This window comes from Fusarium mangiferae, assembly GCF_900044065.1.
Source record: "Fusarium mangiferae strain MRC7560 genome assembly, contig: FMAN_scaffold010, whole genome shotgun sequence".
In the NCBI taxonomy this organism is placed as follows: Eukaryota; Fungi; Ascomycota; class Sordariomycetes; order Hypocreales; family Nectriaceae; genus Fusarium; species Fusarium mangiferae.
In genome coordinates, this window is record NW_024573930.1 from 1,705,051 (window position 1) to 1,718,277 (window position 13,227).

The 13,227-nt window shown below is 48.3% G+C and overlaps 5 protein-coding genes across 5 annotated transcripts; 4 read left to right on the forward strand and 1 right to left on the reverse strand.

Annotated features, from left to right (window-relative positions):
* Window positions 1-1,460: 1,460 nt before the first annotated feature.
* FMAN_02654 (uncharacterized protein) lies at window positions 1,461-2,246 on the forward strand (the record flags this gene model as incomplete). Its single annotated transcript, XM_041820242.1, has 2 exons — window positions 1,461-1,658; window positions 1,917-2,246. 2 exons carry the CDS (start codon window positions 1,461-1,463, stop codon window positions 2,244-2,246), a joined length of 528 nt encoding a protein of 175 aa, XP_041686142.1.
* Window positions 2,247-3,407: 1,161 nt separating this feature from the next.
* Window positions 3,408-5,094, forward strand: FMAN_02655 (uncharacterized protein; the record flags this gene model as incomplete). Its single annotated transcript, XM_041820243.1, has 3 exons — window positions 3,408-3,581; window positions 3,633-4,885; window positions 4,941-5,094. 3 exons carry the CDS (start codon window positions 3,408-3,410, stop codon window positions 5,092-5,094), a joined length of 1,581 nt encoding a protein of 526 aa, XP_041686143.1.
* Window positions 5,095-5,623: 529 nt separating this feature from the next.
* Window positions 5,624-6,375, reverse strand: FMAN_02656 (uncharacterized protein; the record flags this gene model as incomplete). The annotated part of the gene is made up of 3 exons (XM_041820244.1): window positions 5,624-6,149; window positions 6,201-6,244; window positions 6,301-6,375. 3 exons carry the CDS (start codon window positions 6,373-6,375, stop codon window positions 5,624-5,626), a joined length of 645 nt encoding a protein of 214 aa, XP_041686144.1.
* Window positions 6,376-6,615: 240 nt separating this feature from the next.
* FMAN_02657 (uncharacterized protein) lies at window positions 6,616-9,356 on the forward strand (the record flags this gene model as incomplete). Its single annotated transcript, XM_041820246.1, has 2 exons — window positions 6,616-6,880; window positions 6,928-9,356. The coding sequence occupies 2 exons, from the start codon at window positions 6,616-6,618 to the stop codon at window positions 9,354-9,356; spliced, it is 2,694 nt and encodes an 897-aa protein (XP_041686145.1).
* Window positions 9,357-10,502: 1,146 nt separating this feature from the next.
* FMAN_02658 (uncharacterized protein) lies at window positions 10,503-12,088 on the forward strand (the record flags this gene model as incomplete). Its single annotated transcript, XM_041820247.1, has 8 exons — window positions 10,503-10,578; window positions 10,623-10,672; window positions 10,726-10,770; window positions 10,821-10,971; window positions 11,025-11,105; window positions 11,168-11,295; window positions 11,353-11,667; window positions 11,720-12,088. The coding sequence occupies 8 exons, from the start codon at window positions 10,503-10,505 to the stop codon at window positions 12,086-12,088; spliced, it is 1,215 nt and encodes a 404-aa protein (XP_041686146.1).
* Window positions 12,089-13,227: the final 1,139 nt, after the last annotated feature.

A 13,227-nucleotide genomic window follows, 5' to 3' on the forward strand; every position in this document is an offset into this window, starting at 1 on the left:
ATCTCCGGTTCCAAGGCGATCACTGAGGCTAAGACGATGCCGCGCTCTGCGATGTACCAGTGACGAGTGATTGATTTGACTCACTAGCAGTCAAGCTTTACTGCGTGGGGGTGGTTTTTAGTCTGGACAAGGTCCCACATAGAATGGGCATATGGGAGTCTCGTGACGACCTTTGGGCTCAATGATCTGTAGACTGAGGCTGTTGCACTGGTTCGTCATATGTTGATGCCGTCATTCCAAATTTACCATGTGCTGTTAAGGCTGCTTATTAGCTCATGAATTTTGAGTGCTTCGGAGATTCTCCGTCGAGCCTGGATCCTTGAGACTTGGTTGCTGTATCATGAAAGAAGGGCAGAAGGGAACAAAAATCTTGGTACTTCATGGGCACACGATCAGTTCACGATGACGAGTGGTCGCGATATCGGTCCAGCTATAATTATGCAGTAAATTTCTCAATCGCATGCTCAAAAGCCTACAACCGTGGCTAGAGCATATTGATTGTCTTATGAAGGGCGCTTCTCCTAACATCAAGGCTCTTTTCACATTGAATTCAAGTTCAGCCCTTGGTTACCTCTTTGATTTCGGAACATTTCAATGAGGGGCACCGTTGAGTTTATGGAGCTCTTTAACATCGCAAGCCCCCTGCACTAACGAGTAACAGTAAAGGTCAAAAGGCAAATGGATGACTGCCGTTCAGAAGGTTTGGAAGGGTTTCTCGGGTGATTTATTTCCGCACCTCATGAGTTGATCTCTTCCTCTTTCTGCTGATGCTGAGGTCTTGTCCAAGAATCTTGGGAGTCAGTTTCACACTTCAGGGCTGTCCAGAATGGAATAACGAAAGGCCAGCCTGCAAAAGAATGGCCATAAAAATTTATGTCTTCAAGATTTCATTCTTTATTCATTAGGTTGGTAGATATCCAAGCTACACTGACTAGAACTGGGCTGCCATTCAATAGAAATCGCAACCTTAAAACAGATTCTTCCTTATGACTCCACCATATCGAGTCGCATCGATACATCAAGACATTTCCTATGATCACAAAGTAAATCCAGGTAATTAAATTCTAGGGACAGAATGGAAGTTGCGAAAAAAAAGAAAGGTACAAAGATTCCGCAGGGACTCACCCAACTCTTCTGACTAGAAGTCAGACGCCTAAGGGGCTATTCCGCTTTTGTAGTGGAGGTTTCTACTTGCGAAGCAGTCGCCAGCATTCACAGCGATAGTCCTGGTAAGGCGGTCCCTGAGGTAGTACCTACCTATCCACCGAAAAATAAGTGATCACGCGCCGACTCCGGCCAACTCTTCTCCCCTCTCATTTCCTTCCACAAACCGTTGATCGTTTTGCAACTACCCAGTACCTATTCTATTATTATGTGATCGAACCTCTCCTCCCTTTAGCCTCTCATTTTCCCGCGACGAGTCAAATCAACAACATCGACACATCTTTCAGCAGCTCATCATGCCTCCCGCAAAATCATCCCGCAATCACGACGACAAGGCGGACACACCCAACTCCAAGGAAAAGGGTGGAAATGGCCATACCTCAACGAAGATGCGTCGCAACGCCAGCCAACAGAACCACTCTCACCTTCGCGAAGTCCAAAATGCTACGGCCGCTGCTCCCCCTCAACCACCAGCCGAGCCTTCTCCCCCTAGTGTTCGTCAACCCCCTCCGTTCCCTCATGATCTACGGTCGCGCCCCCATAAGATGGTTGGAAGACTTCGAGTATACAATGATTGCTAGAGGATACCTGACGCACTGTATTGTCGGATTATCTGCTTTATTCTGTCGTCCTGTAGCTCTCTTTCGCAAAACCAGCTCCAAGTCTCAATTATTTATCGAACCACCTTGCAACACCCACCAGACCATGGTCGCTCTGATTCTGCCTCGAGATGCTAACTAGTTTCCTCCCAGCTGCACTGGGCCTCCTTCGACCGAGAAATCCTCCATGCCTACCGTCGTGAGCATCGCTTGAACACGCCGAGCTCATTCTCGAGCCCATACTGCCAATGGATACTTTCGCAGCCGAATGGCATCGGCATCCATTCTCCAACAATGGTTCGACGCCGACAAGCTCGTCGCCAGAGCAAAGACCAGCTGGCACTCGCCGTGCGTAAACATTTTAATGGAATGGGCGTGCAAGAGAACGACGTAATAGTCGATTTTATTTACAAGATTCGCCACGACCCTAGTCGCATCTCAAAACCACACACCGGAGGCAAGACCCCGACTTTTGCAAAATAAGGGCGCTTATAAGCGATGGATTTTACGCAAGGGACGGTTACATTGGTATGGAGTTTTGGAGTTGAACGCAATCGTTACAGCACTTTTGCTTCCAGCGACTTGCGAATTTTGTTCTTTTAACAAAGGGCTGCAAAGGCATATAGGCATGATTGCATTGTGCATACGGGGAGTCACGACATAGGTAGACTTGAATGTCTTGCGCGGATTCAGATTACGTCATAAGGATACCCCTTTAAGCAGAGCCAGACAATGGCTGCTTTAAACTACCAGTACCTACCAGTATGTTTCAGGGTACGATGATACCCAAAGGTTCATGAAGGATTTAGGGACTATGCATTCTTTCAGATAGAGAGCGCGTGCTAGCACTATTATTCTCTTATATCTGTTTCGTTGTTTTGCTATTTAACTGTGATTTTGTTTTAATCTCTTTTTTTATATTTTTTTTTAAGTTTGTCAGTGATTGAAAATAGGACAATGGCGTTGCCCGGGGAGTTATCATGATAAGCCATTAATTGATCATTAGCTCAAAACCTGACCCCTACTCAATAAAGAGGACAATCGAGGACATAGGTAGGTAGTCACTTGTTCACAGTTCACCCTGCAGAGAAAATGACAACTGATCTTGCTGACTCACCACTCGTGATCTTTCAAGAATCACGGCATTCTATAGCCTGTTCTCGGCTTCTCATCCATGATATTGTGTTCGGCTACCTTAGTCAGGGTACTCTCGGCATAAGACAGCCGCCGATATCTTTGCGATGATATTCGAGTATTGGGTTTCTTCTTAATTTGTTAGCTACATATGACATGTAGGGAAAAAGTCTAGACTTGAGACCACAAAGTCTGACTATCTAACTAGGTTTTCTTGCCTCAACTCATCATGAAAATTCGTTCCTGAGCGAGCTGTTCTATCATCGGCTTCCAGTGTTCCTGAATACATATTGGCCAATAAGCTTCCGTGTATAGCGCAGCCGAAGCCGGCCGTTATGACGAAGCTGGATGCCTGAGGCTTGCCCATGGAAAAGTTCGAGATAGGTCTCGAAAAAAAGAGAAGCACGAGCTATTCCGCTAGTTGCTCGTGACGTTTCACTCTTCCCTCGTTGCACCTTTTGCATTTGTCTGTATTTTTTTTTAGAGTCAGATGAATTCCTGCAGTTCAAGATGAATCCTAGTTTGCTATCGAAGGCCGCCGCTCCTGCGCGTGTGCTGGCGCAAAATACACCTAAGCTTCAGTGTTTAAAGAAAGGTGCCCAGCTTCACACTGCGGCATGGCGGGCCGGCTCTGAAACCCGATCTACTTTGAGGAAGAGGACTCGAGCTCCTTCAGCGAAGCGGGTGAGTAGCTCAATACCAATTGATAAAATTTTACATTCTGATATGTGATAGTTGTTCCATGCTACAAATGCCGTCCAGCAGAAGGATCCTTACCAAGCTCTTGGTGTTAGTAAGAGCGCATCGGCCGGCGAGATTAAGAAGGCATACTACGGCCTAGCGAAAAAGTTCCATCCCGATACGAATAAGGACCCCCAGGCCAAGGACAAGTTCGCCGATATTCAATCCGCATACGAGATTCTGTCAGACCCCAAGAAGCGCGAGCAGTACGACCAATTCGGTGCCGCTGGCTTCGATCCCAGCGGGGGAGGTGCACCAGGCGGTGGTGGTGGTTTCGGTGGAGGGCATCCATTCTCTGGCTTTGGAGGATTCGGTACACAAGGAGGTTTCGGCGGCTTTGGCGGACAGGGAGGTTTCGGAGGCGGCGTCAACTTCGAGGATATCTTTTCAGCGTTTACCGGACAACAAGGCTTTGGCCGCCGTGGACGACAGCAAGCTCATCAGCAGGAGATCTTGGTCGGTGACAATGTCGAAGTTCAAGCGACTATAAGCTTTATGGAGGCGGCTAAAGGCACCAGCAAGACGATTTCGCTCACACCACTCAGCACATGCGGCACATGCAAGGGTAACGGTTTGAAGGCCGGCACATCGAGGAGTGCCTGCAGTGCTTGTGACGGAACTGGGACTCGAGTACACTTCATGCAGGGTGGCTTCCAAATGGCATCTACTTGCGGAACTTGTGATGGTACTGGTACGGTTATTCCCAAGGGAGCTGAGTGCAAGACATGCTCAGGAGATGGCGTTGTGAGGGAGAGAAAGTCAATCACGGTGGATATTCCCGCCGGTATCGAGGACGGTATGCGACTTCGAGTTGACGGTGCTGGTGACGCGCCTGCTACTGGCCGATCTTCCGACCCCAATGCTCGTGGCCAGAATGGAGATCTGTATGTCTTTATCCGAGTCACCAAGGACCCCAAGTTCCGTCGAGACGGCTCCAACATTCTTTACACTGCCAATATTCCTCTTACAACAGCCTTACTGGGTGGCCATGCAGAGATCCCTACTCTGGATGGAACAGTCAATGTCAAGGTTGCCACTGGCACCAACACTGGTGACAAGATCACACTTCCCGGTATGGGAATGAAGCGTCTCGGTTCACGACGTGGTGTCAACGGTGATCTCCGTGTTGAATACCGAGTTAGCATGCCCAAGTATTTGACGGCTAACCAGCGAACTATTGTTGAGTTGCTCGCCGACGAAATGGACGACAAGACTGCCAAGCGCGTGATGGGCGTCGGTTCTTCCAGGTAAGGCACTGATTGCAGCCTCAACGGTTTTAGCAATTGACACTGACCTTCCAAGGGATCCAAATGACCCTGAATCGCACAAGAATGAGGGCTTCCTCAAATCGCTTTGGCACACACTGACCAATAATCCCGCTCACCAAAAGGCGAATGAGGATTCTAGCAAGAATGACGACTCAAGCAAGAAATCTGATGATAAGGATAAGAAATAAACAACTTCCGACTGATGATGATATGTATCATATACTGGGGGTATTATTAAAATTAGAGTGGGAGAAGCGCATTTGTTGGTGTTCAAAAGGATCACATTTTTTGTATGGCGTCGGTGGAGGGTTACGATAACCCAACTACTCATGTAGATCTGCCAACTACATCAGATCTGTTGTATACTAATCCTGTAGTATAGAAGGAGCTGTGAAGCTCCAACGAGGCCACTCTCCTCATTGAAATTGCATTTCAAGTCACTTGAAGGTGCACGTTGGATATGAATGATACTACGAATACATCACACGGTCTACGTCAATGATACACGTTCATGATGAACTTACCGTGCTGAAAACCGACGTCTCCAGAGTCGAATGAGGCATGAAACCTGGGGGCACCTTGTCTGACTTGATTAGAGTCCAAACGGTTCATCATAATTATTTAACTCACATACCAGCGCGACAGTGTGTAGTGTAGCCGTGTGCCTTCGTGCTGTCTTCCCAATAAACTCCTGCGAAATACCAAGGTCTCTGGTCTCTAGCCGATGGGCTTGAGCTTCTTCTTCTTTTTCTTCTCGCCACCTGATCCTTTCTGGAATTGTCGCCAGCTGCTGATCCGCTCATCCCGGGTGGCTTCCCAATCCTGTTCATGCTGTCGCTTGCGCTTACGCTCTTCCACCTCGGCATCAGTACGTCGTTGTTCACGACCTTCTTCCTGGAGCTGGGCTTTCATCTGGCGACGTCGGCGATGCTCGTTATCAATGAGAACATCTCGCGCTTTTGCGCGCCACATCTTTCGGAACTCTTCCGTCTTGAGCTCTTCGCTGTCGACAGTCCATTTGTTTTCGCGAATAAGCAACATTCGAGCGTCCGCGATAGCTTCATCTAGTCGTGCACGATGCTTCTCGTCCATGAGCTCTGTCTGTGCCTTCTTTAGCCGATCAAAGGCATCTGGAGCCAGCGGATTCTTTGTTTTATCGGGATGGATGAGTAGAGACTTCTTGCGGTAAGTAACCTTGATGTCTGAGTCAGGGACACCAGGTTGGAGATCAAGAACGGCATAACTATGACAAAGTTAGATCTTAATGCAGAGGAATTACGGGGATTTAACGTACGCATCGAGGCGAAATGCCTTCAAGATGCGGTCAATCTCAGCATCCTAGAGAGAGTCAGCAAGAGTCTTTGATGACTGATAAGTTGTCGCAAACAACTGACCTTATCAAATTCTTTGGCTTCAAGCTCAAGAGCATCGAGCGCGTCTTTATCTTCTTTCGAGTCTTTGCTGGACATTATGGGCAATGATAATTTTCGAGAAGTTGAAATGATGAAGGACCAACAAGGTTGGAAGTGAGTGAAGCGTAAGGTAAGTTGATACTAGGTGATAGACAGTCGCAGCGCCGGAACAAAATGACCCACTTCTATGCCCCGCGAGATAAGATAACAGAAAAAATTATTGGGAAAGGGAGCTACTGAGCCTGTTAGACTATCCTAATTCTACATACATATTGCTGATATCGACGGCGAGTCACAATGCCACAACGCGGCGTCTCACCGACCCATTCTGATGGAGAGATTGATATCTTTAGATCGCTATACCCCGGCGACGGCGAGAACGAGAATGGCGGCAACGATGGCAGCGCGGACTTCGACTTCGATGGCCTGTTAAACGCCCCAGAGCCCGGCAACGATGACAACGATGAGGCATTCATTGCCCTCCAACAGGCGGCTTCTTTTCGAAAAGCATCCAATCTCAAGGGCAGGACAGTCAAGAAGGGTGGAGGTTTCCAGGCAATGGGTAAGAATGGCTACATATAAGGTGAAGAGGCTACTAATATCTTCCAGGTCTGAATAGCAATCTCCTAAAGGCCATTACACGGAAAGGTTTCTCGGTCCCAACTCCAATCCAACGCAAAGCCATTCCTTTGATTCTGGACAGAAAAGATTTGGTCGGCATGGCCAGAACAGGTTCCGGAAAGACAGCAGCCTTCGTTATTCCTATGATCGAACGATTACGCGCGCACAGCGCCAGGTTCGGAACACGGGCGCTTATCCTTTCGCCTTCTCGAGAACTCGCGATTCAGACTTTAAAGGTTGTGAAGGAATTCAGCCGAGGGACCGACTTGAAGTGCGTTTTGCTTGTTGGTGGTGATAGCTTGGAGGAACAGTTCGGATCTATGGCCGCCAATCCCGATATCGTGATCGCAACACCTGGACGATTCCTTCATCTGAAGGTCGAGATGTCTTTGGACCTTTCTTCTATCAAATATGTGGTTTTCGATGAAGCTGATCGCTTGTTTGAAATGGGTTTTGCGGCACAGTTGACAGAAATTCTTCATGCCCTCCCACCATCAAGACAAAGTTTGCTCTTCTCTGCAACATTGCCTGCCTCTTTGGTTGAATTCGCTCGCGCCGGCTTACAAGATCCAAGTCTCGTGCGACTTGATGCCGAGACAAAGGTCTCTCCTGATCTCGAAAGTGCTTTCTTCTCTGTCAAGGGTGCCGAAAAGGAAGGGTCTTTGTTGCATATCCTCCACGACGTTATCAAGATGCCGGTCGGAGCCCCAGTGCACGCAGAGGACTCCGAAACAGGGTCCAAGAAGCGAAAACGGGGCGCAGACAGTTCAAGCGGCAAGCCTACAGAACATTCCACGATCATCTTTACAGCAACCAAACATCACGTCGAGTACCTCGCCAACTTACTGATTTATGCTGGCTTCGCTGTTTCCTATGTCTACGGATCCCTTGATCAGACTGCACGAAGAATTCAGGTCGAAGACTTTCGAAGAGGCAAGACAAACATCCTCGTCGTTACTGATGTTGCTGCACGTGGTATTGATATTCCAGTTCTTGCCAACGTTATCAACTTCGACTTTCCTCCCCAGCCCAAGGTTTTTGTTCACCGAGTTGGTCGTACTGCTCGAGCAGGCCAGCGTGGTTGGAGTTACAGTCTCGTGAGAGACACTGACGCTCCTTATCTACTTGACCTTCAGCTATTCCTTGGTAAGAGACTTGTTATTGGCCAGGAGGCCAAGAACCCATCATTTTCAGATGATGTGGTTGTTGGCGCATTAAAACGAGACCCTGTGGAGGCTCAGGTAGAATGGTTTAACAAAGCGTTGCACGAAAGTGAGGATATCTCAGCGCTACGTGGAGTTGCTATCAAGGCAGAGAAACTCTACTTGAGAACAAGGAACTCGGCAGCCAGTCAAAGTGCGAAGCGGTCGAAAGAGTTGGTCGGAAGTGAGGGCTGGACACAACTTCATGCACTCTTTGGGGAGGACGTTGATGGAGCTGAACAAGCACGAGCCAATATGTTGGCTAGAATCAGTGGTTTCAGGCCTCAGGAGACTATCTTTGAGATCGGTGGACGCCGAGACAAGGGAACTACTGAAGCTGCCGAAGTAATGAAGCAACTGAGAAAGAGAATTACGCCACGAAGGCAAACGGAGAAGAAGGATCATGGCGACTTCGATGGTATTGATGACAATTTGCCAGTTGGTACCGAGGCGGACGCCATTTCTGATGAAGATGAAGACCAGATGGATGTGGACGAGGCTCCTGAAGAGTCAGATGATGGCTTGGAGGTCACCGTATCCAACACCAACCCAAAGAAGGGACAGACGGATTGGCGAGACTCGGAGGTTTTTATGTCTTACACGCCTCGAACGTTCAACGCTGCCGAGGAACGTGGCTACGGCGTATCGTCTGGTGGCCAGGACTCTTCCAACTTTGTGGAGGCTGCTCGTGGCGTGACCATGGATCTTACAAATGATGAGAACGCCAAGAGCTTCGGCGAACCAACTCGCTCAAAGATGCGTTGGGACAAGAAGTCCAAGAAGTATGTTTCACGAGAGAACGACGATGACGGATCCAAGGGTGCCAAGATGATCCGTGGCGAGAGTGGTGTCAAGATCGCAGCCAGCTTCCAAAGTGGCCGCTTCGACAAGTGGAAGCGTGCCAACCGTCTCGGCAAACTCCCTCACGTCGGCGAGGCAGAACGTCCTGGCGGTGCCAACCATGTCGCCCATATTCCCTCTGGTGTCCGCTACAAACACAAGCAGGAGAGGGCACCGAAGGAGGCAGACAAGTACCGCGACGACTTCCAGGTTCGCAAGAAGCGTGTCGACGAGGCGAGAGAGAAGCGTGTGGGCCGTTTCCGCGATGGTATGGGAAGCAAGAAGGAACTCAAGGGCAGGGACGATATCCGCAAGGCGAGACAGGAGAAGGAGAAGAAGAGGCTCAAAAACGCCCGTCCTACCCGGAAGAAGTGATTTGTCGATTGCAGTGGCATCTACGCATGGCGTTTGGTTGATTTATAGAAAAAGTAATGCGAGTTGTGTCAACAGGTTTCTTTCAGTACTTCAGTGAGCTAAAATGTATAGATATTTTTGAGTGTGAAATCAGGATATGTTGCCTTTTATCACGGGCTATGTGAGCCAGGGAACCACAGAGTTCCGAGCCAAACATCGATTCTTTGAGACTTTTTACCCCTGAGCATCAGAGTCCAATGCTGCCTGGTACATACCAGTTTTATTCTTCATTCAGCAACACATCGTTTTGTATTGTAAAACCAAACGTCTCTAATTACAGCCAACGCCGACTTTTCCATGGCTGCCATTCTAAAAACGTATCTCTATAAATTCTTTTGAAGGGGCTAGAATATCGGTCAGCAGGAAACACACAGATTTGCATACCCTAGGGACACAGTGACATTGCACAAGACGCTCCGCGAACCTCAAAATAGATGGCGGTTTAAAAGCCTGCCATATGGATAGATGCAATACATAAGCCTTTGAAGTGTCTCAAGCAAGATTGGCCTTTTGTATAGTTTTCATTGCAAGCTAACCTTGCCGTGGCAACAACCAACTCACCATCGCACACAACAGCACGAAGCTTTATATTCACCATCGCACAAAGAGCTGTCGTGAAACAGGAATCCTAACCAAAACATACCTGTATCCCATCTTCGGCCCGGCAAGTTGATGCTACCCCAATCATTGCCCTGGAACCCGATCACGGATAGCTACATGAGCCAACACCTTGATAAACCACTTTGTTGATATCCGCCTTCGCTTCGCTGGATTCTATCGGTGTTCTTAATGGGTATGGGTGACGGATGGAATCTATCTCTGACGTGTTTGGCTATTTTCGACAACATTACGCTGCTGTTTGCCCTACAAGCTGATGGGATGCTATGCCAGCTTTCTCAAGGAGCTCATCTATTCAGACCTCTTAACTGTGGAAGATCACTCCTTGGAATTTTCAAAGGAGTATAAAGCCGAGTTGGTTCCATTGATAATGAGAACCCTCTTAAACACTAGATTTGCAAAGCTGCCAACTCAAGAGACCAGAAGCGAGAATCCAAACGAATCTACAAAATAAATTCTAAACCAAGAACAGAACCTCGGAATATCACAATGAAAATCACAAAGAAGCAGAGGCTAATAGCCACAATATGTATATCTTTCTCGTTCTTTGCTGCTGAGTTGGCTGGTAAGTCAAATATCATCGCGGGAATCCTAACTGACAGCATATAGTTGGGTTCTACACTCGCTCCATCGCATTGATCGCCGATGCTTTTCACTACGTACGCAAATCCCTTATAGACCAAGGTGGAGATGGATATCTTACAATAAACAGCTTAGTGATCTCATCGGCATAGTTGTCGCTCTGATAGCGTTGATGGTAGGTTGGGGACCTGCATCTCAAGTGTCCTGTTTAACTTACCATGGTAGCTGCAAGAACATACGAAACCAGCCCCACAAGGATACACATATGGATGGCACAGAGCAACTATACTGGGTGCATTCTTCAACGGAGTCTTTCTTTTGGCACTGGGGATCAGTATCCTGTTGCAGGCTGTTGAACGATTCGTTCATTTGACTCGTAAGTTCTCAGTTGACATACGGGATCACAGCGAAAGGACACTAACAAAACAGCCGTGCGGCAACCTTTCCTGATCATGATAGTTGGTTGCGTTGGCTTGGCACTAAACATTCTCGTGCTATCCTTCCTTCACGGTGAGAAAAGACATCGTCCTTCTCTGATATTCGCGACAACACTCGCTGACTTGCACCTTTAGAGCATGACCATGAACATGGCCACCAGGGACATAGACGACACAGCCATGATGATAGACAACAGAACCAGGAGACTGCTGGACCATTGACTAACGAGGCAACAAGCGAGAGCATGACAGGGTTGGACCATGTGAGTATAGCATTCCTACATGTTGTAGAGTATTTACCATTAACAATAGCTCAACAGATCCCCATGAACCACCATAATCATAAACACACAGCTATGTCTGTGAAGAGCCCGGGAAGGGACTTGGGTATGCTTGGCGTTTTCATTCACGTTCTAGGAGATGCTATCAACAACATCGGAGTCATCATTGCGGCAGTTCTGGTCTGGCAGCTCAAAGGAGAAGGTCGATACTATGCGGATCCAGCAGTGGGAGTCTTCATCTCACTCATGATTCTACTGTCAGCCATTCCGTTACTCAAGAAAAGCGGCGCTATTCTACTACAAACTGCGCCTAAAGGCGTCAACCCTGAGGACGTAAAAAACGACATTGAGATGGTAACAGCGTATAGCTCATTCTGCTTAGAGCCAAGACTAACAAGCATTTCAGATCCCTGGCATCAAATCGGTGCACGAGCTGCATATCTGGCGCCTGGACCAACGCAAATTTGTCGCCTCTGCCCACATCGTCGTCGACAGTAGAACTGTCCAGGGCTTTGCAGGCAAGGCTAGGATCATCATGGAGTGTCTCCACGCATACGGGGTTCACTCAGCAACCCTACAGCCTGAGGTTCTTGAAGCGAGCCCCGTGATCATGCCTGACAGTGGCCCAGGGTCTCAGGGCCAGGCAACTTCGATCGACGCCAATCACAGCGTATGCAGAAATCGACGGTCGCGAGGAGACGAGCAAGAATGCCAGGTGATTTGCGGAAGCTCGTGTGATGGGCTGAGTTGCTGTGCACCAGTGCACCCTGAGTGATCGACGGCCTTGATACTGTTTCTACTGTGCAGTCGTCCGAGCCTGAGGCGAAATGTGACGAGCAGGAGAGGGGTTTGAGGGGTCTGAGAGGGGCCAATTCTTTAAAGAAGTCATAAAAGTTTATTCCTCAGTGGTTTTGTGGCCTCCCCCGCGCTAAGAGAAAAGGGATATCCCTGAAATGACTGTAAGAAGCAATTAGCAAACGGACTGTTCCTGTGATGCGGCCTTTTGCCGCCGCCGTGTTTAAGTGGCGTTCAGATTTAACTTAGTGGGCAAGGGCTTTGAGTGATATGTATTGATTGGCGGGTGAAGCCGGGGGAAACGTTGATGAAGCTTCAACATATGCCTCAAATAACGGGGTGGTGAGTTGTGAATTGTGAGGATAGCGGGTTTGAAGTTCATAACTCGATGTTCACAATACAATGGAATGCATGCAGCCAAGCCTCAACTAACACAACAAGTTTCACTATCAGTCAGGTCATTGCGAGTTGCTAAGCTGTGTTCACGTACTGCAAGCCACAGAGCAAAGGGACCCCGCGGCTGAAGTGATGTGATGCATTTTCCACTGGAAAAAAGACCCTTGACAGGACTGACAGTCAGCCTCATGATGGCATATGCACAAGTCACACCACTTGCTTTGGACCCTTGAAATGTGATGGCGTGCTAATCTCAATAAGGAAAGGCTTAGAGCCACGCATTAAGAGATCTGAGGCCAGCCACCATGATCCATCCGAGCATGTAGCATGCGAAAGCTAGGATGGCGATGATGGTGTTTTAGCATGGAGTGTGTTGAGCGAGGGTTTGGCGTTACATTGATGTAGGCAGCCAGATTAAAGAAAATGGGGTTTGAAGGTAAGATTGTCAATGTTCATATGTAGAAGTGACTTGGCTGGGAGACATCTTGTCACAAGTCAGCTGCTCATTTCAGTGAGACGGTCAAGGGACGGCCCGCCCATCAACTAGTCGACCCAGGCCAATGATGATGACAGACGTCGAACAAGACTCGCAACGTTCAAAGGTGACAGAGTAAGCGAACAGCTGCTATGCCACCCATCTCGTGACTGTGTGATGTGCTAAGAGTAACATTTGCCGACAAAGCATTAATAATGTTGCTCCCAATGGCCAAGATTCGCTGAAAG